The 27,962-nt window shown below is 43.3% G+C and overlaps 1 protein-coding gene and 1 long non-coding RNA gene across 2 annotated transcripts; one reads left to right on the plus strand and one right to left on the minus strand.

Moving 5' to 3' along the window:
• The first annotated feature begins 6,469 nt into the window (after positions 1–6,469).
• Positions 6,470–8,900, plus strand: LOC125447962 (OTU domain-containing protein 1). The gene has a single exon (XM_048522791.2). The coding sequence runs from the start codon at positions 6,866–6,868 to the stop codon at positions 8,093–8,095; it is 1,230 nt and encodes a 409-aa protein (XP_048378748.1). The 5' UTR covers positions 6,470–6,865; the 3' UTR covers positions 8,096–8,900.
• A 10,533-nt stretch (positions 8,901–19,433) lies between these two features.
• On the minus strand, positions 19,434–25,411 carry LOC125466887 (uncharacterized). Its single transcript, XR_007250525.1, has 2 exons — positions 24,366–25,411; positions 19,434–20,091 (listed from the first exon to the last, which is right to left on the minus strand). It is a non-coding gene; the product is annotated as an uncharacterized LOC125466887 (long non-coding RNA).
• Positions 25,412–27,962: the final 2,551 nt, after the last annotated feature.

Genomic DNA, 27,962 nt, shown 5'->3' on the forward strand with positions numbered 1-27,962 from the left:
TATATCTTGTCTGAAATATGGGGCCCAAAACTGTGCACAATACTTGAAATGTGGCCTGCCCAGAGCCTTACACAGCCTCAGTAGTACATCCCTGCTTTTATATTCATGTCGTCTCAAAATAAATGCTAAGGTTGCATTTGCCTTCCTAATTACTGACTCAACTTGCAAGTTTATCTTGAGAGAATGCTGGACTAGAAATCCCAAGTCTCTTTGCACTTCATACTTTTGAATTTTCTCCCCATTTAGAAAATAGTCCATACCTCAATTCTTACCAAGGTGCATGATCTCACACCTTCCAATGTTGTATTCCATCTGCCACTTTTTTGTCCACTCTCCTAACTCATCCAAATCCTTCTGCATCCTCCCCACATCTTCAGTACTACCTATCGCTCTATCTATCCTGGTATTGTCTGCAAATTTAGCCAGAATGCCCTCAGTTCCTTCATCTATATCAGTAATGTATAAAGTGAAAAGTTGTGATCCCAACACTGACCCTTGTGGAACACCACTTGTTACCAGCCGCCATCCTGATAAAGACCCTTTTAAACCCACACTCTGGCTCTCTGGTAGAAAACAATCTTCTATCCATACTAGCACCTGGCCTCTAAAACCGTGGGCCCTTATCTTACTCAGCAGTCTCCTGTGCGGCACCTTGTCAAAGGCCTTCTGGAAGCCCAGGTAGTTAACATCCCTTGGCTCTCGTTGGTCCAACCTGCTCATTACTTCCTCAAAGAATTCGAACAAATTTATCAGGCATGACCTCCCCTTGATGATGCCGTGCACATCCAAGTATTCAGAAATCTCATCCTTCATAGTTGTGGCACTGCAGGAGGTCCAGGATGGACATGTCGTCTGAGGAATGCGAGGGGGAGTTGAAATGGTTCGTGACTGGGAGGTGTACTTGTTTGGTGCGAACCGAGCATAGGTGTTCTGCAAAGTGGTCCCCAAGTCTCCGCTTGGTTTCCCCAATGTAGAGGTAGCCACAACAGGTACAGGGATGCAGTATACCACATTGGCAGATGTGCAGATGAACATCTGCTTGATGTGGAAAGTCATCTGGGGGCTTGGGATGTGGGTGAGGGATGAGATGTGGGTGCAAGTGTAACACTTCCTGCAGCTGCATTGGAAAGTGCCGGGTGTTTTGGGGTTGCAGGAGAGTGTGGAGCGGACAAGGGAGACCAGGAGAGAGTGGTCACTATGGAAAGTAGACGAGGGTGGGGATGGAAATATGTCTTTGGTGGTGGGGTCGGATTGTAGATGATGGAAGTGTCAGACGATGATTGTGCCACAATGATGCTACCCGAATGTTGCAGGAACAGCAACTCATATTCCGCTTGGGAACCCTGCAGGCTAATGGTATCAGGGTGGATTTCACAAGCTTCAAAATCTCCCCGCCTCCCCACTGCATCCCAAAACCAGCTCAGCTTGTCCCCGTCTCCCTAACCTGTTCTTCCTCTCATTTATCCCCTCCTCCCACCTCAAGCTGCACATCCATTTCCTACCTATTAACCTCATCCTGCCCCCTTGACCTGCCCGTCCTCTCCAGACTGACCTCCCTCCCTACCTCCCCACCCATACTCTCCTGTTCATCTATCTTCTCCTCTTTCCATTTGCAATCTGTCTCTCCCTCTCTCCCTATTTATTTCAGAACCCTCTCCCCATCCCCCTTTTCTGATGAAGGGTCTAGGCCCGAAACATCAGCTTTTGTGCTCCTAAGATGCTGCTTGGCCTGCTGTGTTCATCCAGCTCCACACTTTGTTATCTCGGATTCTCCAGCATCTGTAGTTCCCATTATCTCCTATCTGACTAGAGTTTTTTTGAGAACATTTCAATCAGGGTAGATTGAGGCAAACACTTTTCAGGTTTAAACCCCATCTGCCACTTCTCAGCCCAACTCTGCATCCTATCAGTGTCCTTTTGTAACCTAGAGCAGCCCTCCGCATTATCCACAATTCGACTCACCTTCATATCATCTGCAAGCTTACTAGTCCACCCTTCCACTCCTACATCCAAATCATTTACAAAAATCACAAATAGAAGGAGGACCCAGAACAGATCCTATAACAGTCCTATATCACCCAGGCCTGTCAACTATACTTCAACACAGGTCACATGACCCCTTCATGTTTACCCATACTTAAACATAACGCCCCAAAACATTGTGATCTTGTAAATGTCCTAATTGATTTGCTTTAACTCCTGAGCATCTTTCTTTAACCTATTTGAAGTTATGAACAATTCTTTTAATGAAAACCAGAAGAACTGCAAATGCTGTAAATCAGGAGCAAAAACAGTTATGAAGGGTCTAGGCCTGAAACGTCAGCTTTTGTGCTCCTGAGATGCTGCTTGGCCTGCTGTGTTCATCCAGCTTCACACTTTATTATCTTGCTGGAAAAGCTCAGCAGGTCTGGCAACATCTGTGAAGGAGAAAACAGAGTTAACGTTTCAGGTCCGGTGGCCCTTCCTCAGAACTCCCTCAGTTCCGAGGGAGGGTCAGCAGACCGAAAAGGTTAACTGTTTTCTCCTTCACAGATGCTGCCAGACCTGCTGAGCTTTTCCAGCAACTTTGTTTTTGTTCTTGAATTATTTGAATGACTTTGTACCAAAGAATCAAGTGCTATATACCATTGATGTTTTTTAGGTAACAATTCTAAAATATTTAGAAGTGATCGAGTTCCAAGGAAGAGTCATATCAAACTTAAAATGTTGACTCTGTTTCTCTCTCCACAGATGCTATCAGGCCTGCTGAATTTATCTAGAGCTTTCGTTTTGATTTTAGATCTTCAGCATCTGTAGTAGTTTGTTTGAATTTTACAGAAGCAGCTAATACCTAAAGGCAGAAATCAGCCCATCCTCTTGTAGCTCTGTTTCTGTTACAGATTTGTTTTAACCACTGATGGGATTCACTTACTTGAGACAAGTTTGTAAGTGCCGCTCCAGCAAAAGTGAACTTAATAATTCTCCAACAATGAAACAACAATGCTGTAAAATATCACTTTCAAAACCAGACTCTCAATATGTTTTCATCAGACCTTTTCATTCTTCTGTAATTTCATAATAACCCCTTGAAAAATGGCTTAATGGCTAGTTTTAACCATTTGTGCTTTCGCCCCAGATGTCCTGTGCAAGGATACCATTTAAAATGGAGTACTCCATTTTAAGTTTTCAGAACTTTTTTGAGTTCAATAATTTTAGGGCCTAAACTCTCCCGTGTCCCAGCCCCTATGCCAACACACCAAGCCTTGTTACCACACAGCCGTCCATTACATACTACCTGTTATTGGTCACTAATAGTCCCCATTAACAACTATTCACCCTCCCAGACTGATCATTTTCACCTTTGTCTGTCCAACTGGTCTTTTCTCTCTTCCTATTGTTCACTCTCTACCCCATCCCTCTCCCCTTTATTCTGCATATAAACTGACATTTTCCCAGCCACCGTCAGTTCTGAGGAAGGGTCACCGGATCCGAAACATTAACTCTAATTTTCCTTCACAGATGCTGCCAGACCTGCTGAACTTTACTAGCAACTTTGTTTTTGTCCTGTGTTTTACACCATTTTAATACATTACTGAACTGAGTTATGACAAATTTATATAATGCATACCAATGAGCAAATGGCCCCGCAACCTGTGCTGATAGATAATCCTTGAACTGTGAATCACCTAAAATTGCTTAGTGAAAGCAATGCCTCCCACTTACAAGGAATTTCATAACATCACTGGATTTGCACATTAAAGTCAGGACAGTTTAGCCGAACTCGTCCTCACCCTCAACAACTTCTCTTTCAATTCCTCCCACTTTCTATAGACAAAGGGGGTGGCCAAGGGTGCCCACATGAGACCAAGCTATGCCTGCCTCTTTGCAGGATACATGGAACAATCTCTCTTCCGTACCTACACTGGCCCTAATCCCTCTCTCTTCCTCTGTTACATTTATGACAATTGGCGGCACGTCGTGCTCCCGTGAGTTCATCCACTTCACCAACACCTTCCACCCCAACCTTAAGATCACTTGGACCATCTCTAATACCTCTCTCTCCCCATCTCCAGCAACCACCTAGAAACCGATATCCATTTCAAGCCTACCGACTCCCACAGATATCTAGAATACACCTCCTCCAACCCACCTTTCTGCAAAAAATGCCATCCTCTATTCCCAATTCCTTCGCCTCCGCTGCATCTGCTCCCAGGATGAGGCATTCCACTCCCATACATCTCAAATGACCTCGTTTTTCAAGGACTGCAGCTTCCCCCCTGTCAGTGGTCGAGAACGCCCTTGACCGTGTCTCCCGCATTTCCCACAACTCATCCGTCACACCCCTCCTCACAATAAAAAACAAAACAGAATCCCCCTCGTCCTTACATACCACTACACCAACCACCGGATCCAACGCATCATCCTCCGACACTTCTGCCATCTGCAATCCAACCCAGACATTTTTCCCTCCCAGCCCTTATCTGCCTTCTGGAAGGACCACTCTCTCTGTGAATCCCTTGTCTGCTCCACATTCCCCTCCAGCTCCACCACACCCGACACATTTCCCTGCAACCGCTAGAATTGCTACACCTGCCGCCACACCTCACCCCCATCCCAGGCCCCAAGATGACTTTCCACCTGAAGCAGATGTTCATCTGCACATCTGCCAATGTGGTATACTGCATTCGCTGTTCCAGTTGTGGCCTCCTCTACATTGGGGAAACCAAGTGGAGACTTGGGGACTGCTTTGCAGAACACCTATGCTTGGTTTGCACTAAACAACTGCACCTCCCAGTTGTGAACCATTTCAACTTCCCATCCCATTCCGCAGACGACATGTCCATCCTGGGCCTCCTGCAGTGCCACGACGATGCCACCCAAAGGTTGCAGGAACAGCAACTCATATTCTGCTTGGGAACCCTGCAGCCCAGTGGTATCAATGTGGACTTCACAAGCTTCAAGATCTTTCCTCCCCCTACCGCATCCCAAAACCAGCCCAGTTCTACCAGCCTTCTTAACTTGTCCTTCCTCCCACCTATCCCCCCGCCCACCTCCATCCCCATCCCCATCCCCATCTCCTACTTACTCACCTCATCCCACCCCCTTGACCTGTCCGTCCTCCCTGGACTGACCTGTTTCGTCCCTCCCTCCCCACCTACATTCACCCTGACTGGTCTATCCCCACCTCTTTGACCAGTCTGTCTCCTCTCCACCTATCTTCCCCTCTATCCATTTTCTGTCCGCCTCCCCCTCGCTCCTTATTTATTTCAGAACCCCCTTCCCCATTTCTGAAGAAGGGTCTAGGCCTGGAAGGTCAGCTTTCCTGCTCCTGTGAGGCTGCTTGGCCAGATGTGTTCATCCAGCTCTATACCTTGTTCTCATAGAAAGACAAATGTACCATTTTAGTGATTGCCAATCAACCTCTACGACTTGGAAATTAACAATAAAATATTTTGATCCTCATTACTCAGGAATTTTTCCAATTGCTGTTGTTTTTAAAATAGTCTAAAATATCTTATATTTCCCATCTGCCTGTCATTTCTGTCTGTCCATCCAGTTTTCCTTTCTTCTGGATTTCTCTTTTCCAGGGACACAACATTTTTTCCTCAGTGCGGCCAATTGAATATTTACAAGCAAAGCCTGTTAAGGGCAATGCTAACATCAAAAAGTGAGGGGGTGAGTGTTTTGGGATGGGGAAAGAGGACTAAATCAAAATCGAATTGGAGGGGGAAATAATGTACTATATTTCCTGTGGTGCATGGATTCCTCTTTCTGTACCTGATTTGACATTGAATTCAGCTGGTTCAGACTTCCTGTTTATTCCTCAATCCTTTAATCCTATTTATTATAGTGATACATTATTGGCCCCTCAGTCATCAAGTTCCCAGATTACCTGTCGCCACAACTTTGGACCTAACACCTTAGGGCAGAAATGAAGCAGTTGTGTTGAAGAGGGATAGTGTGAGGCAAAATGGTGGATAGATCTTTAAGAGGAGTGGGGGTTGGGTATTTGTGGAGAGATTAGTGCTCGGTTGGGGTGCGACCAGGAGAGGATGCAAAAGATGGTGGGATGCATGAGGAGATTACTAGGTTAGGAAACTGGATAAGAGGTGAATGGCATAAAGAAACTGGAGGAGAATGGGAAGGTGGGGGAGCAGGAGACAGCAAAATGGATGGCTGTTGGTTGGTGTAGACCGGAAGGGAGAGACACGGGCGGGCGTGGGGCGGGTGGGTTTTAGAGACCGAAAAAAGGTGGGAATGGAGGGTCTGAAAGTCTAGAAGAAGTAGTAGGAAGGGAGGAGTTGAGAGAACAGAAAAACGGATGGAAACAGGACAAGAAGCCTGGGGGAAGGGTTAAGAGAGAGGGAGTATTGAAGGGGAGAGGATTAGCACTGAAGATGGGGTGGCAGTGGCCTGAAGTGATTTGGAACTGGCGGTGATTGACCCGGGGTAGTCCGGCGGAGGGCGGTTATGCCACAACCCCCCCGCCCCCCCGTTTCTGGCGCTCACATTCCAGCATGCTGAGACAACGACTGGCAGTAAACGAGTGCAGGCCGCCCAAAAGGGGAGGGACCAGGGGAGGAAACGGGGAAAAAAAAGCCGAGTGCTTTCCAGAAAGGTCTCGGCCTGAACGATGCACCTTTTATGCGGAGAAATCTCCCGTCTTTAGTGGAGCGGCGCTGACGTAATGGGGATCAAGTTAGGCCTGAGTGTCGCAGTTGCAATTAGAGCGGCCGGCGGGAGGGTGTGAACGAGGTGTCGGAGCCTGTGTCCAATCTCCTCGTATCCGCGGCTTTAGGCTGTACCGGGAGCTGGTGATGACAGCCGCTATTTTTAACTACCATCATCAGCCCGAGGCCGCTATAAAAGGGGCCGCAGCTGCGACATGCACTATTACAGCAGCGTCTTAACGCACTATCCCGGCACCGCCTTCAAAGTCTCCATTCCAGCGGCGGAGAAAGCGCCTGTCGAGGGCCCGAGTTTCGGAGTGAAGACTGAGCCCACCGCCGCCTCTTCCTCTGCCGCCTCCTCCTCCTCCTCTACCACCACCGCCGCCATGCCCGCCTTCTCGTCATGCGAACTGCTGCCCCCGGGCCCGGCTCCGTCTCCGGCCTCGCTCCTCTATACTTCCACCGCCAGGATTCCCCTGCGGCCTCTCGAGAGGATGGTGCCGATCCAGATCTTGAGCGACAGAACGCAGGCCGAGCCCCCGGTGCCGGGCCATCAGGGACGGGGTGTCTGGACCGAGGACATCCTGACGGAAGGATCGCGGAAGGCTTCAGCCCGGATCCTGGGCGATGGCCAGCAAGAGCGGGCAGTGACGGACTTACAGCCCGCCTCGGAAGGGCCGGAGACCGCCTTCAACCCGCCGGATGGTGACAGCACCGAGCGGGAGTACCAGGACTGGGTCGGGCCGGGTCCCGAGTCCCGGGCTACGGAGGCGGCTGAACAGAGCAGCAGCAGTGCCTGGGAATTCGACGGTGGCTTCAGGACCGTGGACCTGGTGGTGGAGAACAAGGCGGACAGAAACGACAAAGTGGCTCGTTACCTGGCAGAAGTGGAGAAGCAAAATAGTTACCTGCGGGAGCGACAAAAATACCGGTTCCATATTATTCCAGACGGCAACTGTTTGTACAGGGCCGTCAGTAAAGCTGTATACGGTGACCAGAACATGCACAAGGAACTGAGAGAAGAAACTGTCCATCACATCGCAGATCACTTGGACGAGTTTAACCCCATCATCGAAGGGGACATTGGGGAGTTTTTAATCAACGCTGCCCAGGATGGAGCCTGGGCTGGTTACCCAGAGCTGCTTACTATGAGTCAAATGCTGAACATTAACATATACTTGACCACAGGGGGTAGCCTGGAAAGCCCAACAGTTTCCACTATGGTGCATTGTCTTGGCCCAGAAGATCAATCAAAATCCAGCATATGGCTGAGTTGGTTGAGCAATGGACACTACGACGCTGTGTTTGATCAGTCTCTACCTAATCCAGAGTATGAAACCTGGTGCACAAAAACACATGTTCAGAGGAAACGAGATGAAGAATTAGCAAAGTCCATGGCAGCTTCTCTTTCAAAAATGTACATTGAGCAAAATGGCTGTTTTTAAATGACTTTCCTCCCAAGCAGTACTATTCATAAACATTTCAGATCAGGACCTAAGATTCCCTGCATAAGCTGATGAAACTGATATGAGCAAGGCTAGTAAGAAGTACAAATGTAAAGATTGTTAATATGGTTTTTATTTATTTATATGCTTACACATTGATTGGGCTAACAGCACTTTAAAATGGATCATAAAATCAACTCTAAGTAATGCCTTAATTAAATGTGTGAATACCTAGATGTTTTACCAAATGTTTGAGCTCAAACTAATGAAGGTTGCGGGGCACCTGAATTTTTAAATCAGGCTTATTGCAGATAAGAGACCATAGGATTGAATGGGACTGCATTGTCTCATTAAGCATGTGTTTTTTTTAATTAAAATCTTAATCTTCTGATGTTTGGAAAGCAACTGATGTTTAATCTCTGCTTTGGAGAGTTTTTATTCTGAATGGGGTTTTTTTAAAGATGTTTTATTGCAATTTTTTGCAATTGCTGGTTTGTTATTGTCATATCTCCTTCATTACGTTCTTGTATTTGGTATTCTGGCAGGTAGCTAATTGCCACCTTGATTTTTCTAATTGGTTAGAATAGAGATTTTAGATCTTTTAAAGTTTAGCTACAATTACTAACGTTATTACTGTCTGTTTCTTGCCATTTCACTGACTTTTATACGCTGTCCAAGATGTATTGACATCCAAAAGTGGTTTGCAGGGTCAAACTTGTAACCAGTTTGCAATTACTGTATTTGTATTGATTGTGAAGTTATTAATCAACATGGAATGAATTAAAACTATATAACATTTCACAAACAGCTGTCAGAGACTAAATGTTTCATACTCCTGTTCTTAACAGAAGCAGAGGGCCTTGATTATGACACTCCAGTAAAATATCACTTTAATATTCTGCAAAGCTCAATCTATATGTGTGTACCGAGTTTAAACTCTCTCTAATTAAACCTCAAGTTTCAATGCCAATAAAAGTTGGTAATTAGATTATTCAAACCAGAAGACGTTTTTAAAAATTGGATGATATTTTTGAACAGGCTACACTAATTATTAATAAATCTAAAGAATGGAGGAGAAACCTTCAGCTTGGTTACTCTGAGCATCTCTACCACATGGACCAGCTACCGATTTTAAAAATTGGTGGGGTAATTTTTCTGCATATTGTGTAGTGCATGAAACTATTAAATCAACACTTCAACTACCAGCTGGTAACTACTGTACAAAACCCAGTACATAAAGTGCAACATTTATAAAGTATACTGTAGTCTGAATGCACTCAATGTCATGTACTTTGCCATTAACTTACAATAAGTAGCTTTTTAGGAAGTAAGTTATGATTTTATGCTTTCAGAGAGTATCTCTGAAAGCATATGGAAGGAGGTTCAGTTGTGTTTACCAATGGGAAATGGTGTATGCTTGCAAAGCAGTGTTACAGGTGAGGGGGAACGTGCAGGCAAGTGAAGTTCATTGGATAGCTTTTCAAGAGCTAGTTCAAGTCTTCTGTGCTGTATAATACTATGATTTTTTTTTTGTCCTGAAATGGATTAATGTAAATAGTTTATGCCAGTAGAATTTCCCAGTATCTGCAAGCTCTTTGTCTAGGCTGTTAAACCAAAACCTGATTACATATAATGCTTGCTCGTTGCTTGTCAGGTGGCTCCACAGTCTCTTCAACTATGTAAGTGCAGTTGAACCACCTTTGGAGATGACAAAACAATAACACTTCTATCTGGACAACATGTACTCCATTGAAATGTTGATCAATCTTGTAACAAATACTGGAGCCCTTTGTGGCCAAAGGGAAAACAACTGCCATGGGTAACTGAGTAGTGCCTCTGTTTTGCCTTGTGTATTGGCCATAAAACTAAAGCAGAGATAATAGAACTTTCTGAAGATTTAGGCCTGAAACGTCAGCTTTCCTGCACCTCTGATGCTGCTTGGCATGCTGTGTTATCTCAACTAAAGCAGAATAGCTTTAGCGCCTTATTTTGCTGCAAGGCACTGCAACTAAAGTTGTACAATTGAACCCATAGAGTAACCATGTTTGTTAAATGATAATTACAACCTAAAGTGAATTTCTATGGCCTGTTGACAATGGAAACCAGTGAATGTCACAGGATCTTTCTCAAAGGTCTGTAACTTGTACATTTTTAAGAACAAATTAAAATCGCAAAATGTCAAAGGCAATTTTTTAAAAGTATTCTGATTACCAGCCCCCTCAAGCTTCAGAAGATAGCACAGCTTCAGAATCTCAAGTTACTTATTCATTTCTGCAGCCATACAGAAAAGCCTATATGCCACTACTTCAAGATCCAAACTTAAGTTATATGAAAACCATAAATCTCATGGTCTGTTACCTTGCCAAAGGCAAAAGAATACCTGGCAAATTACTGAGAATGTGATATATACCTATGTATGAAACATATAAAAATGATTATGATTTACATTTCTCTCAGGAAATGATACAATCTTTATAAAATAAATAAGGCCTGATTTGAAGAATTTACCTTTTCTCCCCTCATGAGCTGTAGTAGTTTTTTTGTTTGGGGTGGGGTGGGGGTTGGTGATGTGGAGGATTCAGTTGCATGAAAAAGTTATGGAGAACATTAAACTAGGAAGGTTCAGCAGAAATTTTAATGAAGTTGCATCAACAATTAATAGAACACAGTGTGAAAACAGTCAGGAATCTAACTTCAGCTGCAAAAGATAAGGGGACAACTATGATGAGAGGACAGCCAGTGCAGGACTGCAGGTATTGTACTGAACATATTTAAGTATATGAAACAAGGTAATTGAGTTTGTAATGCAGATTGAAATTGGCAGGTACAATGTTGCTGCAAGAGGAACTGTAAAGGAACAATCATGGAAGTTGTATACAGACTTCTAGAGAATTTAGGATGAGAGGAAGAAAATAAATGAGATTTTAAAAAGGCATGTTAGAAACAAGTTGCAATAATCATGGGGGACTTGGTTATGCAGCTGGATCAGGAAAATCGGGTTGGTCGTGGAACTCAAGTAAAAGAATTTGTGGAATGTGTACAAGATGCTTTTTGGACCAGCTTGTGGTACAGCCCACTAGGGTACAGGCAGTTCTGGATCTAGTGTTGCACAAGGAGGTTGATTTGATTAGGGAACTCCAGCTGAAGGAACCCCTAGGGGACGGTGATAATAAGATAGGATTCACCCTGCAACTTGAGAAGGAGAAGCTGGAATCCAATACAACAGTATTACAGTTGAGCAAAGACAAGTACAAAGACACGAGGGAGGAGCTGGCCTGGGTTGTTTTGGAAGGGGATCCTAACAAGAAAGATAGTGAAGCGGCAATGGCAGGAGTTTCTGAGAGCTATTTGGGAAACAGCAGAAATTCATCTCAAGCAATAAGAATCATACGAAGTGGAGGATGAGGTAACCATTGGTAACGAGGGAAGTCAGAGCATAAAAGCAAAAGAGAAAGCTTACAATATGGTGAAGATTAATGGGAAGGCTTTAAAAACCAGCAGAAAAGTAATTAAAAAGTCATAAGGGTGGAGAAGATGAATTTTGAGAGCTGGCTAGTAACATAAAAGAAAATTGCAAGATGTCTTAGATTATGTAAAAGGTAAGAGAGAGGCAAGAGCGGACATTGGACTGCTGGAGAAGTGGTAATGGTGAACAAAGAAATGAAGGAGAAATTGAATAAGTACTTTGCATCAGTTTTCATAATGGAAGACAGCAGCATCACAGCAGAACATTTAAGAGAGTCAGGGGCAGAGGCGAGTGTAGTGGCCATCACTAAGGAGAAGGTTCTGGCAGTGCTGCAAAATCTGAAGGTGGTTCAATCACCTGGGTCACATGGACTACCCCCCAGAGTTCTGAAGGACATTGTTAAGGAGATTAGAGGTGTTGGCGGTGATCTTTCAGGACTGACTGGAGTCAGAGAGTGTTCCAGAAGACTATAAAATGGCTAACGTAACATTCCTATTTAAGAAGGGAGGAAGACTGAAGATTGGAAACTGTAGACCAGTTAACCTGATCTTGCTCACTGGCAAAATTTTAGAGTTCATTATTAAGGATAAGACAGTGGGGTGCTTGGAAGTCCTTGGAATAATAGGGCTGAGTCAGCAAAGCTCCATCAATGGAAAGTAATGCCTGATGAATCTGTTAGAATTCTTTTGAGGAGGTAGAATCAGGTACGCAACGGAGAGCCAGTGGACATGATATATTTGGATTTCTGAGGGCCTTTGACAGGGTGCCGCACAGGAGACTGCTAAATAAGATAAGACCCCCAAGATTTTAGGGGCAAGGTACTGGCATGGATACCGGATTGGCTGACTGGCAGAAGGCAGAGAGTTGGGATAAAGCTGCCTTTTTCAGAATGGCAGTTGGTTCCTAGTTTTGCACAGCCATTCACGTTATGCATTTACAATCTGGATGAAAAAACTGAAGGCATTGTTACTAAATTTGTATCATCTGCAAAGAAAGTTGGAGAAGCGGGTAGTGCTGAGGAAGTTGGAGTCTGCAAAAGGATTTGAACAGATTAGGAAAGTGAGCAAAGAAGTGACAGTTAGAATACAATGTGAAAAAATGTGAGGTTATGCACTTTGATAGTAAGAATAGACATAGATTATTTTCTGAATGGGGAAAGACTTCAGAAATCTGGAGGATAAAGGGACTTGGGAGCCCTAATTCAAGGCTCTCTTCAAAAATTAATATGCAGATTCAGAAGGAATGTACTGCTGACATTGTACAGGGTTCTGGTCAGACCACATTTGGAGTATTATGAGCAGTTTTTGGCCCCAAATCTATGTAAGGAAGTGTTGGCAGAGGATGTTTACAAGACTAGGCGATAGGAGGTCAAGCATGAAGGAGGAACTGAAGGAAATCCTTATTAGTCAGGAAATGGTATTGGGGAAAATGATGGGATTAAAATCCAATAAGTCCCCAGGGCCTGAAGTTCTGCATCCCAGAGTACTTAAGGAAGTGGCCCTAGAAGTATTGGATGCATTGGTGATCATTTTCCAGCATTCTATAGATTCTGGAAGAGTTTCAATGGACTGGAGAGTATCAAATGTAACCCCACATTTAAAAAAAAGAGATAAAATGGGGATTTATAGGCTGGTTATCCTGACATTGGTGGTGGGGAAAATACTGGAGTCAATGATTAAGGATGTAATGACTGAGCATTTGGAAACCAGTGATAGGATCAGTCCAAGTCAGCATGGATCCACCTACAGGGAAATCAGGCTTGACAAATCTCCTGGAATTTTTTTGAGGATGTGACCAAGGAAGTGGACGAGGAAGAATCAGTGGATTTTTAAAAGGCTTTTGACAATGTGGCACAAAGGAATTAGTAAGGAAAATTAAAGCTCATAGTATCAGAGTGATATATTGGCATAGAGAACTGGTTGGCAGACAGGAAGTAGAGAGATGGAATTGATGGCTCCTCTTCAGAGTGGCAGGCAGTGATGAATGGGGTACTGCAGCGTTCAGTGATGGGACCCTAGCTGTTCACAACACGCATTAATGGTTTGGAAGAAAGAATTAAATGCAATATCTCCAAATCTGCAGAAGATACTAAGCTGGGCGGTAGTATGCGCTGTGAGGAGGATGTTAAATGGCTGCAGGGTGACTTGGACAGGCTGGCTGAGTGGGCAAATATTTGGCAAACACAACATAATGTGGATGAAGATAATAAAGTGTGAAGCTGGATGAACACAGCAGGCCAAGCAGCATCTCAGGAGCACAAAAGCTAATGTTTCAGGCCTAGACCCTTCATCAGTGCTGCTGAGACGCTGCTTGGCCTGCTGTGTTCATCCAGCTTCACACTTTATTATTTTGGATTCTCCAGCATCTGCAGTTCCCATTATCTCTGATATAATGTGGATGAAAATGAAGTTAGCCACTTTGGTGGCAAAAACAGGAAGGCAGCTTATTAACTAAATGATGGCAGTTTAGGATAAGGTGAGGTGCAATGAGACCAAGGTGTCATGATGGAACAGTCGCTGAGGTTGGCACACAGGAGCAGCAGGTGTTGAGGAAAGTTAATGGCAAGTTGGCTTTCATAGCAAGACAATTTGACCATAGCGATAGAGATATCTTGCTGCAGTGTTACAGGGCCTTGGTGAGGCCACACCTTGAGTATTGTGTGTAGTTTTAGTCTCCTAGTCTGAGGAATGACATTCTTGCTTTCAAGGGAGTCCAGTGGAGATTCACCAGACCGATGCTCAGGATGGCAGAATTGACCAGAAGAAAGAACGCATTGACTGGGCTTGTGCTCACTGAAATTTAGAATGATGGGGCATCTCGTAGAAACATATAAAATCCTGATGGAACTGGACAGGCTAAATGCGGAAAGAAAGTTCCCAATGTTGGGGAAGTCCAGAACTAGGGGTCACAGTCTAAGACTAAGAAGTAAGTCATTCAGGACAGAGATGAACTTGTGGAATTCTCTACAACAAAAAGTCGTTGGGGGCAGTTTGTTAGATAGATTCAAAGGGGAGTTGGACGTGGCTCTCGCAGCAAAAGGAGTCAAGGCGCATGGAGAAAAAGCAGGAGTGGGATACGGAGATTGCATGATCAGCCATTATCATATTGAATAGTGGTGCAAGCTTGAAGGGCTGAATGGTCTACTCCTGCACTTATTTTCTATGGTTCCAAAAGTAGGAGAGAAAAGGACTTGAGGATACAGCTTCAGAGTGAAGGGAAGAGACTTTAGAACCGAGATGAGGAGGAATTTCTTCAGCCAGAGGATGATTAATCTATGGAACTTGTCGCAGAAGGCTGTGGAGGTCAAGTCATTGAGTTTATTTAACACAGATAGGTTCTTGATTGATAAGGGGATCAAATAAGAGAAGGCAGGAGAATGGAATTGAGAAACAATCAGCCATGATCAAATGGCATAACAGACTTGATGGGCCAAGTTGCCTAACTCTGCTCCTGTATCTTATGATCTCTAACAATCTATTAAGAAGAACATGCTTTGCAATTTACCACTATTCAAGATATTAAGATCCGCTATTGCAATCAAAACTGTACATTTTTATTATCTGTGAAACTGATTTTCTGAACACCATATCTACAGGATGTGATTATATAATGTGTTTTGTTGATGGATTAGTATTTCAGAAACCTTGTCTAATGCTATGGAGATGTGTAGTCAAATTTCATAACAGTAGTTGGTGAATTTAAATTCAATTAAGTAGACCTGGATTGAAAAGCTAGTAGCATCAAAGCTACACCAGGGAAATTAACAGATTGTCATTAAACTATGGTTTACTAATATCCTTTAGGAAAAGAGACCAGCAGTACTCACCTGTTTTGGCCTTCATGCCTTGAGACCCATACAAAGTAGTAACTCCTAGCTTTCCTCTGAAATAACCTAGTAAAACATTCAGTTGTATCAAACAGATTCAAGCTGTTATGAAAAGGTGGAGTAAGAAAACCAGACAGACCACCCAGTATCAAATGAGGTAATTAATACAAAAAAATAGGCTGGCTGGTAAATCCTGCAAAGTTTTTCACACTAACATTTAGGGATGTACTGCAATTGAGTTAACTGTCCCATACACTGTTTGAGCAACAGTGACTAAATTATGCTTTACAGTGAATATCCCACAATCCTTCAGCATTATCCCTGGTGGTGTCAGCACAATGATATACAACTGGGAGGTAGATACCCTGGGAAACTTCAACAATAATTCCAGACCAAATTAAGAAAAAATGTGGGTTAGGCAACCTTTACTTGATTTTATGACCCTCCCTTAATTAATGATTCACTGATCCTCCATGCTAAGCCCCATCTGGATAAAGATTTGATTAGAGCAAGGGCACATAATCTTCTGTGGATAGAGAGTTTCACAGAGTTCTTGAATAGAACCATTACTGATTGAGCTACAAGTCCTGAGGGACATATGTGCCTTTGACCATCAGCAGGCAATAATGTAAATCAGAACAAGGGAAACACCTGCTTTAACTCACTACACTAATCTGTCCATCAAGCCAACTCAATACAATTATGGCTGATGTAACTCAAATTGCCTTTTACACACTTGTGCATCCCCAACACCTGCACATGCTGGTAATTAATAATGTATCAATATCTACCTTAAACATACTCAGAAATTGAGCTCCTATATCTTTTTGTTATAGAGAATTCCAATGTTCATAACCATCTGAATACAACCATAAAAGATAGGAGCAGAAGTAGGCCATTCAGCTCAGTGAGTCTCCTATGGCATTTCAAGGAAATTATGGCTGATCTGATCATGCATTAAAAGAAAATAAAAAGAAACCTGCAGATGACAAAAGTCTGATGAAAAATAAACAGAAATTGCTGGAGAAACTCAAACTGGCAACAAATGTGGAGAGAGTGCAGAGTTAATGTTTCAAGTTCAGTGGCCCTTCTTCAGAATTCCTTGATAGAATAGGAGATACTGAGGGCAAGTAACAAAGGCGGTACAATAATCATTGGTGACTTTAAGGCATCACATATATTTAAGAATGAAGACCTCTAATATAGTCCAATTGGATTCAGTCTCACTTCATGTGAAAGTCTTGCCATCTTAAGATTTAGTCTGGTAAACCTTCATTGCACTCCCTGCCTAGCCATCCCATTAGACTAGGAGGCCGGTTCTCTGACATGGATAGAGAACCAGTTGGCAGACAGGAGACAAAGTAGAGTAATAAGTGGTGATCAGAGATAATAGGAACTGCAGATGCTGGAGAATCGAGATAACAAAGTGTGGAGTTGGATGAACACAGCAGGCCAAGCAGCATCTTAGGAGCACAAAAGCTGACATTTCAGGCCTAGACCCTTCATCAGAAAGGGGGGATGGGGAGAGGATTCCGAAATAAATAGGGAGAGAGGCGGAGGCAGACCGAGATTGATAGAGGAGAAGATAGGTTGAGAGGAGAGTATGGGTGGGGTGGTGGGGAAGGTCAGTCCAGGGAGGACGGACAGGTCAAGGGAGCGGGATGAGGTTAGTAGATAAGAAATGGAGGTGTGGCTTGAGGTGGGAGGAGGGGATACGTGAGAGCAAGAACAGGTTAGGCAGGCGGGGACGAGCTGGGCTGGTTTTGGGATGCAGTGGGGGGAGGGGAGATTTTGAAGCTGGTGAAATCCACATTGATAGCTTTGGGCTGCAGGGTTCCCAAGCAGAATATGAGTGGCTGTTCCTGCAACCTATGAGTGACATCATTATGGCACTGCAGGAGGCCCAGGATGGACGTGTCATCTAAGGAATAGGAGGGGTAGTTGAAATGGTTCGCGACTGGGAGGTGTAGTTGTTTATTGCGAACCAAGCATAGGTGTTCTGCAAAGCGGTCCCCAAGCCTCCTTGATGTAGAGGAGGCCTCACCGGGTACAGCGGATGCATTATACCACATTGGCAGATGTGCAAGTGTACATCTGCTTGATGTGGAAAGTCATCTTGGGGCCTGGGATGGGGGTGAGGGAGGAGGTGTGGGGGCAAGTGTAGTACTTCCTGCGGTTACAGGGGAAGGTGCCGGGTGTGGTGGGGTTAGAAGGGAGTGTGGAGCGGACATGGGAGTCGCGGAGAGAGTGGTCCCTCTGGAAGGCAGACAAGGGTGGGGTTTGAAAAATGTCTTTAGTGGTGGGGTCGGATTGTAGATGGTGGAAGTGTCGGAGGATGATGTGTTGTATCTGGAGGTTGTTGGGGTGGTATGTGAGGACTAGGGGGATTCTCTTTTGACGGTTATTGCGGGGGCGGGGTGTGAGGGATGAATTGCGGGAAATGCGGGAGATGAGATTGAGGGCTTTCTCAACCCCTGTGGGGGATGAAGTTACGGTCCTTGAAGACGAGGACATCTGGGATGTATGGGAGTGGGTTTTTTCCGATGTCTTGCGTAATTGTATGGGCCTGGTGAGACCACACTGGAATAATGTGTACAGTTTTGTTTTCCTTATCTGAGGAAGGATGTTTTGGGTATGTAGGGAATGCAATCAAAGTCTACCAGACTGATTCCTTGGATGGCAGGACTTACGTAAGAGGAGAGGTTGAATTGGTTAGGATTATAGCCGTTTGAGTTTAGAAGAATATGGGGGGGATCAGGGGAAATTCCTAAAGGAACCTATAAAATTCTAAAAGTACTAACAAGGTAAACGCAGGAAAGGTATTCCCAATGGTGGGGGAGTCCAGAACCAGGGTTGTGGGGTAAACCATTTAGGATTGAGATGAGGAGCAATTTCTTCACCCACAGTGGTGAGACAGTGGAATTCACTACCATAGAAGGTAGTTAAGCTCAAACAAGGAGTTGGATACAGCATTTGGGGCTCAAGGTCTCAAGGAGAAAGTGGGAACAGCTGGATGATCAGGCATGATCATTTTGAATGATTGAGCAGCCTCAAAGGGCTGAGTAGCATATTCCTGCTCCTATTTTCTATGTTTCTGAAAAGGAATTTTTTGGCAAGAGAGAACAAAAGAAGGTTGAGAGGTGACTTAACTGAAACATATAAAATAATCAGAGGGTTAGATAGGTGGATAGGGAGATCCTTTTTCCGAGGATAGTGATGGCGAGCACGAGGGGGATAGCTTTAAGTTGAGGGGTGAAAGATATAGGACAGATGTCAGAGGTAGTTTCTTTACTCAGAGAGTAGTAAGGGAATGGAATGCTTTGCCTGCAACGGTAGTAGATTCGCCAACTTTAGGTACATTTAAGTCGTCATTGGACAAGCATATGGACATACATGGAATAGTGTAGGTTAGATGGGCTTGTGATCGGTATGACAGGTCGGCACAACATCGAGGGCCGAAGGGCCTGTACTGTGCTGTAATGTTCTATGTTCTATGTTCTAAATGTTCAAAGATGGAAAGCTATTAAGATGACTGATGGAAATTTATTATGCTGCATCTCAGAGCCAGACCTGAGCATTTCAAATTAAGACCTCTCACCATACTACTTACTTACTAAAACTTAGGCCCTCCAGTCATATCCAGCACAATGTGCAGAAAGAGTCTACCACCAGCTCAATCTATCAGAATCTCTTTCAATCCAGCCCAGGTGCTGTTCTGCTCTTGAATGTCCTCCTTAAATTGCTTCACTAGGCCACTGATTCAGAAAGTTTTTCTTATGTTACTGAAATATTGCTGAAAACTGCAATTTTTTAATAAAGTGAACTAAAATATAATCTCAATAGATAGTTATTTAAATCTGCAAATTTCTCAGCTATACATCAATCTTGATATTGAGTATAGTATCAACTTGAATTAAGTAGCATCCAACTGAGTTTGTGATACACTTAAGTTGCCTTACAGGTAAGAAATGAAGAACATCTCCTGGTTAAATTGGGGAATAATTCAGTGTTGTCAATCATAAAAATAAAGTCTGACAGTCATTGGCAAAAATGCATACTGTGTTCTAATAATTTATTGAGTTGTCAGTTATAAATTATGACTCTAGGGTATACATGGTGCAAGACTGAGAATGTGGTCATTTGGAGGAGAAGGATGGAGAGGGAAATATGACGCTAATTTCAGTAAAAAGTATGGTACAGCACTTATGAGCCTAATTGGCCTTTTTTCTGATCTGGGTATATAACACAATCTTTTTAGCCTTTGTATAATGAATATTAGCCAGCAAGCATTTAATTCCTCTCAACATGATGCAATCCCTGGAGAAATCAGTACATATTTTAAAGTAAAATGCAACGGAAACTGATTTTTCCAGAATACAAAGCACTCCAAATGTAAGATGGCTAGCACCCAAATGGTTCCTCGTAAGAAGTCAATGAGAGGCTTCCACTCATTTAGTCTGCAGGTTGTGTTTGGCAATCATGCCAGTTTCCAGGCAGCATAATTGTTACCTTAATTTTCCAGCAATCTTCAGAGCACATTCTTTGTAGTTGCTGTAAATGGCAACAATGTTTATAAATATTTATTAAAACGTACAAGGTTTATTCTCTGTGAAGATGTATAGGGCCCTGTCTAGCAGGCAAAAGTGCTCTTGTACAGAAAGAAAAACGGAAATTGCTGGAAAATTTCATCACGACAGGCAGCATCTGTGGAGGGAAATCAGAGTTAACATTTAGGGTCAAATGATCCTTCCTCAGAACACCTCAGCACAGGCCAGTTTTTGTGCATTGTCAAGAGACTGCAGGATCTATATATCCTCAGAACTATTAGGGTAGGAGAGGGAAACAGGTAAGATTCACATTTGACAGAGTGGATGAGAGCTGAAATTTGCTAAGTTTTCATTTTTAGCTGTTTTTGTACAATAAAGTGTGAGCAACACCTGGAATTGGTAATTTACCACTAAAGGGCCATTCACCAAACCGGCAGGAAAAGCTATATTTTTAATAATTAAAGTTACTATGTGTTGCATTCCTATTTATATATATTTATATCCCAGTAATTTTTTGGGTGAATTACAGCTTCATAAGCTTATGCCTAATGAAGTATTGATCATGTATAATGGATAATAAGTAAATCAATTCAGGAAACAGAATTACTAAGAAGTATTTTAGCAGCATAGCCAATGATAATGAGATTAACCCGAAACGAAGCAATTGCTCTGCACAGGATCATTGATTCACACTACTGTATAAGATGTCTGTACAGTTTGGGGAGCATAAGGAATGTGCATCACTGAACATAAACAGTATTGTTGAACAAGATCAGGCAATCAAGTACTTGCAATTTTCTTGGGTTCTTGTCAAATTCCTAAAATAGCAACATAAAATCCTTTGAAGAAGATTACAGCAAATCTTTTGTTATAAATCTGTTTACAAAACTGGTCTCCTAGATGCTTGTGAAATTATTTCAAATGGAATTATTAGGCTGGTTGATGTTCAAAATTATAGTTACACTTGTCAAATTAGTTTAGTTCACATTAACTTGCAAGTAATTTGTTTATGTATATTTTGGGTACAACTATTATGGATTTTGTTCATGATTATACTAATATTTACAGGTTACTTACTTGAACTTTTTAAATTCTACCTTTGCATTCCTTTCCTCATTGAGTTGAATTTCTATCAATGCTAGCAGATCTCTAATAGCTTGCTTAAAGCCACAATCTTTATAGGTAGCAAGTAAACACTGTCAAATGTCCAGAACATACATACCTCTAATCTTAATGTTTACCATGATTAACTTGCAGACACTAAAACAGCTGTTGAACCTCCATACCTTGAACTGGTGGAATAAAGAACCAATGGGAATGGTGGGAGTTTGGTCGTCAAAAGAATATTGCGTTGCACTTGAACATTTTATTGTGAGTTGCACTGTTTGCTATAATTTTCATACAGAAATCCTACAACCTGCTGCATTTATCTGCAAATAACTCAGGAAATGAAAAATTTAACAGATCGCCCTTACGATTGACCATTAATAAAAACTGGATATTTATAAACACTAGAACGTAAAGGGAATTGATGCTTTTGGCTTCTATGTAGTAAGAAAAAAGTAGCAAAACTTCTGACGATCATCTCTGCGTTGCTTCCTTACATATTTACTAATACTGTATCTATTGTTACAGGTCTCCAATTACATATAGAGCACCATGAAAACTTTATGAGGCTATTTGGTCTGAAGATTCACTCCTCATCTAGACATTTTGCCCAATGATAGATACATAAACATAAACACAGAAGATAGGAGCAGGAGAAAGTCATTTGGCCCTTCGAACCTGTTCACTGTTCTTCATGATCATGGCTGATCGTCCAGTTTAATAGCATAATCCTGCTTTCTCCCCATAACCTTTGATCCCTTTCGCCCCAAATGCTACTGCTAACCACCTTCTGAATACATTCAATGTTTTTGGCATCAACTACTTCCTGTGGTAATGAATTTCATAGACTCACAACTCTTTGGGTGAAGAAATGTCTCCTCATCTCTGTCCTAAATTGTCTACCTCGAATTCTCCCACGGTTCTGGACGCACCCACCATCAGAAACATCCTCGCTGCATAAACCCTGTCTAGTTCTGTTAGAATTTTATAAGTCTATATGAGATCCCCCCTCATTCATCTGGATTCCAGTGAAAGTAATCCTAACCTAGTCAATGTCTCCTCACATGCCAGCCCCCATTCCCCAGTATCAAGCTGGTAAAACATTCACTGCATTCCCTTAACAGCAAAAACATCTTCCCCAGAAAAGGAGACCAAAACTGCACACAATATTCTAGGTGTGGCCTCACCAAGGCCCTGAACAACTGCAGCAACACATCCCTTCTCCTATACTCGAAATCTCTTGCAATGACGGCCAATATACCATGTGCCTTCTTTACCGCCTGCTGCACCTGCATGCTTAAATTCAGCGACTGGTGCATAAGGACACCCAGGTCCCGCTGCACACTGCACCCTCCCAATTCACAGCCATTCAGGTAGTAATCTTGTCTTCTGGTTTTTGCTTCCAAACTGAATGACCTTGAATTTATCCAAGTTATACTGCATCTGCCATTGTGAGTTGCCCACTCACCCAGCTTGTTGCAATCATGCTGAAGGATTTCTGCATCCTCATCACTGGTCACCCTCCCACCCAACTTGATATCATCTGCAAACTTGGAGATGCTACATTTTGTTCCCTCATCCAAATCATTAATATATATTGTGAATAGCTGGGGTCCTATCACTTATCCCTGTGGCACCCCACTAGTTACTGCTTGCCAATTTGAAAAGGGCCCATTAATTCCTACCCTTTGTTTCCTCTCTACCAACCAGCTTTCTATCCATCTCAATACACTTCCCAAATCGCATGCACTTTAATCTTGCACATTAATCTCTTATGTGGGACTTCGTCAAACAAAGAACAAAGAAAATTACAGCGCAGGAACAGGCCCTTCAGCCCTCCAAGCCTGCGCCGATCGAGATCCTCTGTATAAACCTGTCATCTATTTTCTAAGGATCCGTATTCCTTTGCTCCCTGCCCATCCATGTACCTGTCCAGATACGTCTTAAAAGACACTATAGTGTCTGCGCCTACCACCTCCGCTGGCAACGCATTCCAGGCACCCACCACCCTCTGTGTAAAGAACATTCCACGCAGATCTCCCCTAAACTTTCCTCCTCTCACTTTGAACTCATGACCCCTAGTAATTGAGTTCCCCACTCTGGGAAAAAGCTTCTTGCTATCCAGCTTGTCTATACCCCTTATGATTTTATAGACCTCAATCAGGTCCCCCCTCAATCTCCGTCTTTCTAATGAAAATAATCCTAATCTACTCAACCTTTCTTCATAGTTAGCACCCTCCATGCCAGGCAACATCCTGGTCAACCTCCTCTGCACCCTCTCCAAAGCATCCACATCCTTTTGGTAATGTGGTGACCAGAACTGTACGCAGTACTCTAAATGTGGCTGAACCAAAGTCTTATACGGTTGTAACGTGATCTGCCATCTCTTGTACTTAATACCCCGTCCGATGAAGGAAAGCATGCCGTATGCCTTCTTGGCCACCCTATTGACCTGCGTTGCCACCTTCAGGGAACAATGGACCTGAACACCCAGATCTCTCTGAACATCAATTTTCCCCAGGACTTTTCCATTTACTGTATCGTTCGCTCTTGAATTAGATCTTCCAAAATGCATCACCTCGCATTTGCCCAGAGTGAACTCCATCTGCCATTTATCTGCCCAATTCTCCAATCTATCTATATTTGGCTGTAATCTCTGACAGTCCCCTTCACTACTTGCTACTCCACCAATCCTCGTGTCATCTGCAAACTTGCTAATCAGTCTTCTTGACAGCTGCAAACTTACTAATCATGTTAAACGTTTTCTGAAAGTCCAAATATACCACATCGACTGGATCTCCTTTGCCAACTCTACTAGTTACATCCTCATAGAATTCCAACAGATTTATCAATCATGATTTTCCCTTCATAAATCTATGATGGCTCTCTCTGATCCTGCCACTGCTTTCTAAAACGCTTTATAGCCATAAAGTCCTTGATAATGGATTTGAAAATTTTCCCCACCACTGATGATTTTCAACCCTTTCCCTGCATCACTCCTAATGGCTTTTCCATCATATTCAATCTCTCCCTTTGTCTCATTGCAGGAAAAAATAGCCAACGATCCTGATTGATGTCTCCACAGCTGTGGATAGGTAGTGAGGTGTGCCATGTGAGTGACTAAGAAGCACAAAGGAGATAACAAGGTGTAGAGCTGGATGAGATAACAAAATGTGGAGCTGGATGAAGACAGCAGGCCAAGCAGTATCTTAGGAGCAGGAAAGCTGACATTTCGGGCCTTCCAGCTCCACACCTTATTATCTCGGATTCTCCAGCATCTGCAATTCCTACTATCCCAAGAAGCACAAAGGGTTGGAATATTACCTTTGGAGGATGCAGTGGTGGGAGCTGTAGAGTGGACATGATGTATGCAATACCTATTGTTGTAGTCCATTAACTTCTGTGCAACGAGTGCAGGCCTGTGAGTGCAAGGTAGTAGAGAGAAGATGGTGATACTAACTCTTGCAGAGTGTAGGATATCGTAGACCACTTTCCTGCACTGTTGGATGCTCTTTTTAATCTAGGCCACAACACTGACCCAACTGCTAATCTGGGTACAGGCTGATTGAGTCTAGTGGCCTCTTGTGCCAATCTTCAGGAAAAAAAAGTATTCATTTCTTTTCCACCATTCCACCGACCAGATGGACCAGAACCAGGCCTTGACTGGTGGAATTTAGGACACAGAATCTGCCGGCTTCTAATTGGTTGGCAGTTTATGATGACCTGGGTTGGGGGGCTGGGGAGGCGGTGGGGGAAAGTGGGGGGATTGCCAATGTAGAAGCATGTGACAGAGTAACATATTTGGACTTACTTGCCTGTCAGCTATTAATGGGCTGATTGTTAGTCGGGTGAATTATTTTGCTTTGGGGGTGGCACATTAGTCACCAGCTAAAATTCCCTGAACCCATATTTAAAGAAAAAATCTGCTGCTAGTTCTCAAAGGAGCCATTGATGCCAAGAGAAACTGTAAAGTTTCCTTCAAATCAAATGGGCCATGACTACCATTAAAATGCTATACCAAGTCTTTCATAGACTTCAGTGATCTTTTGAGAAGAGTGGAGAAAAACACTTTGGGAACAATTTAGTGAAGTAAATTAACCTCCATGAACCTGCTGGCGTGAGTACCACCTGTCAGCATTAGTACTCTCAGCACATTAAAGGCATAAAAACAGTGCTGTGAATTTTTATAATGGTTGGTTTCTTGAGGATCATAGAACCATTCTCTGATACATTTATTAGAAAAATTGGCCTGACATTTGTTGCTATTCTAAGTGATGATTGAATTTTAGAGATGTGAGTCTCGGTAGCTTGGCCTTTGCCATCCTCTTCATCATCACATATCTTCTCTTGTGTCATCAATTTCTGTGGTACATCTGCAGAAAGCAAGAGTATAAAACAATAACAGTGAATCCTTGGAATTAAGGAGACAAAGATGACAGAATCTCTGGTGAATTAGAGACAACAGTGCATGTGCTGCGATAGTAACCTACCACTTTCTTTGTTTCCTTATCTGACTTGGGGAATTCATCTGAGTCTTCTTCCTCTACATGCTATTCTTTTTTCTTTTGAGTGGTTGTGCAACATGCAATATACTACCAAATCACAAGAATTTTATGTAATATGTTGTACTGAATCAAGCGCCTAGTCCAACCCTGATATTAAACTATTGCTTCAAGATGTATGTTTATCAATTATCTGAGTGATCCCATGACTCTGGTTGTACCATAGGGTGAAGATATGTTGAATTCATGAAGACTGACAGGGGTATCCATTGTTTCCTAGTATCCACTAATATTCCAGAACAGGTAATAGGACAGACAATATGGAAAGGGTCAGGAATCTAAATTCAGGCACAGCAGATGAGGGAACAACTTTGAGAAAGTGGGCAGTCGAAGCAGGGCTGAGGGTGTTGTACTTAAATGCATGCAGGATATGAAACAAAGTAAAGGAGCTTTTAGCACAGATTGAAATGGGCATATATGATGTTGTGACTGCAAGGGGATCGGGCTGATAGCTTAACATCCAGGGCTGCACATCCGATTGAAAGGACAGCAGGTGGGCAGAGGGGACAGGATTGCCTTGTCAGTAAGAAATAAAAATTAAACCAACAGCAAAAAGTGATTCAGAGTCAAATGACATTGAATCAGTGTTGGTAGAGTTGAAGAACCACAAAGGAAAAAAGACCCTGATGAGACTTGACCACAAGCCTCCTGGAAGTTGTCAGGATGTGGGGAAGAAAACAAAATAAGGAAATAGAAAAGGCACACAAGAAATGCACTATTATAATAATCATAGGGACTTCAAGATGTAGGTGGACTGGGAAAATCAAGAAGGTTCTCAAGAAAAGGAATTCATGGAATATTAACGGGATAACACAGTGTGGAGCTGGATGAACACAGCAGGCCAAGCAGCATCTTAGGAGCACAAAAGCTGACGTTTCGGGCCTAGATCTTTCATCAGAAAAGGGGGATGGGGAGAGGGTTCTGAAATAAATTGGGAGAGAGGGGGAGGCGGATCGAAAATGGAAAGAGGAGAAGATAGGTGGACAGGAGAGTATGGGTGGGGAGGTAGGGAGGAGATAGGTCAGTCTGGAGAGGACGGGCAGGTCAAGGGGGCAGGATGAGGTTAATAGGTAGGAAATGGAGGTGCGGCTTGAGGTGGGAGGAGGGGATATGTGAAAGGAAGAACAGATTAGGGAGGCAGGGATGATCTGGGCTGGTTTTGGGATGCAGTTGGGGGAGGGGAGATTTTGAAGCTTGTGAAATCCCCATTGATACCATTGGGCTGCAAGGTTCCCAAGTGGAATATGAGTTGCTGTTCCTGCAACCTTCGGGTGGCATCATTGTGGCACTGCAGGAGGCCCAGGATGGACATGTCATCTAAGGAATGGGACGGGGTGTCAAAATGGTTCGCGACTGGGAGGTGCAGTTGGATGCTTTTTGGAACAGCTTATGGTACAGCACACTAGAAAACAGGCAAGTCTGGAATTGCTGATAAGTATTTAGGCAGAATTGATTAGGTAGTTTAAGGTGCGGTGACCATAACGTGATAGAATTCACTCTGCATTTTAAGAGGGAGAAGTTGGAATCAGATGTAATGGTATACTAATTGATTAAAGACATGAGGGAGGAGCTGGTCAAAGTTGATTAGAAGAGGCGCCTAGCAGGAAAGTCAGTGGAGCAGGAAAGGCAGGGGTTTTTGGGGTAATTTGGAAGGCACAGCTGAAATTCATCCCAAGTAAGATGAATGACACTCAGGGGACAATGAGGCAATCATGGGTGGCAAGACAAGTTAGAGACAGCATAAAAGCAAAAAAAAAGCATACAGTATGGAAGAGATTTGTGGGAAGCTCGAGGATTGGGAAGCCCTGAAAAATCAATAAAAAAAACTAAAAAAGCAATTACGGTGGAGAGGAAGAAATTTCAGAGTAAGCTAGCTTGTAGCCAGTAGAATAGTAGAGTAGCAGGTTGGAGAAAGGCAAGAATGGACATTGCACTGCTGGAAAATGAGGTTGTTAAAGTAGTAACGGGGAACAAAAGAATGATGGAGGAACTGAATAGGTACTTTACATCAGTTTTCACGAAGGAAGGTTCCAGCAGCATACCAGAACGTCATATGAATCAGGATATAGAGGTGAATGTGGTGGCCATCACCTTGGAGAAGGTGCTGGAGACACTGAAAGTTCTGAACCACCAAAGTTCTAAACCACCCAGATCAGATGGCCAAGATAACAAAGTGTGAAGCTGGATGAACACAGCAGGCCAAACAGCATCTCAGGAACGCCAGCTTTTGTGCTCCTGAGGTGCTGCTTGGCTTGCTGTGTTCATCCAGCTTCACACTTTGTTATCTCGGATTCTCCAGCATCTGCAGTTCCCATTATCACAGATCAGATGGCCTACGCCTCAGAGTTCTGAATGAGAT

This window comes from Stegostoma tigrinum, chromosome 2, assembly GCF_030684315.1.
Source record: "Stegostoma tigrinum isolate sSteTig4 chromosome 2, sSteTig4.hap1, whole genome shotgun sequence".
Classification (NCBI taxonomy): domain Eukaryota; kingdom Metazoa; phylum Chordata; class Chondrichthyes; order Orectolobiformes; family Stegostomatidae; genus Stegostoma; species Stegostoma tigrinum.

Bases quoted from the DNA above. Each gene is read 5' to 3' on its own strand.
- LOC125447962 (XM_048522791.2), top strand. From the start codon at position 6,866: ATGCACTATTACAGCAGCGTCTTAACGCACTATCCCGGCACCGCCTTC.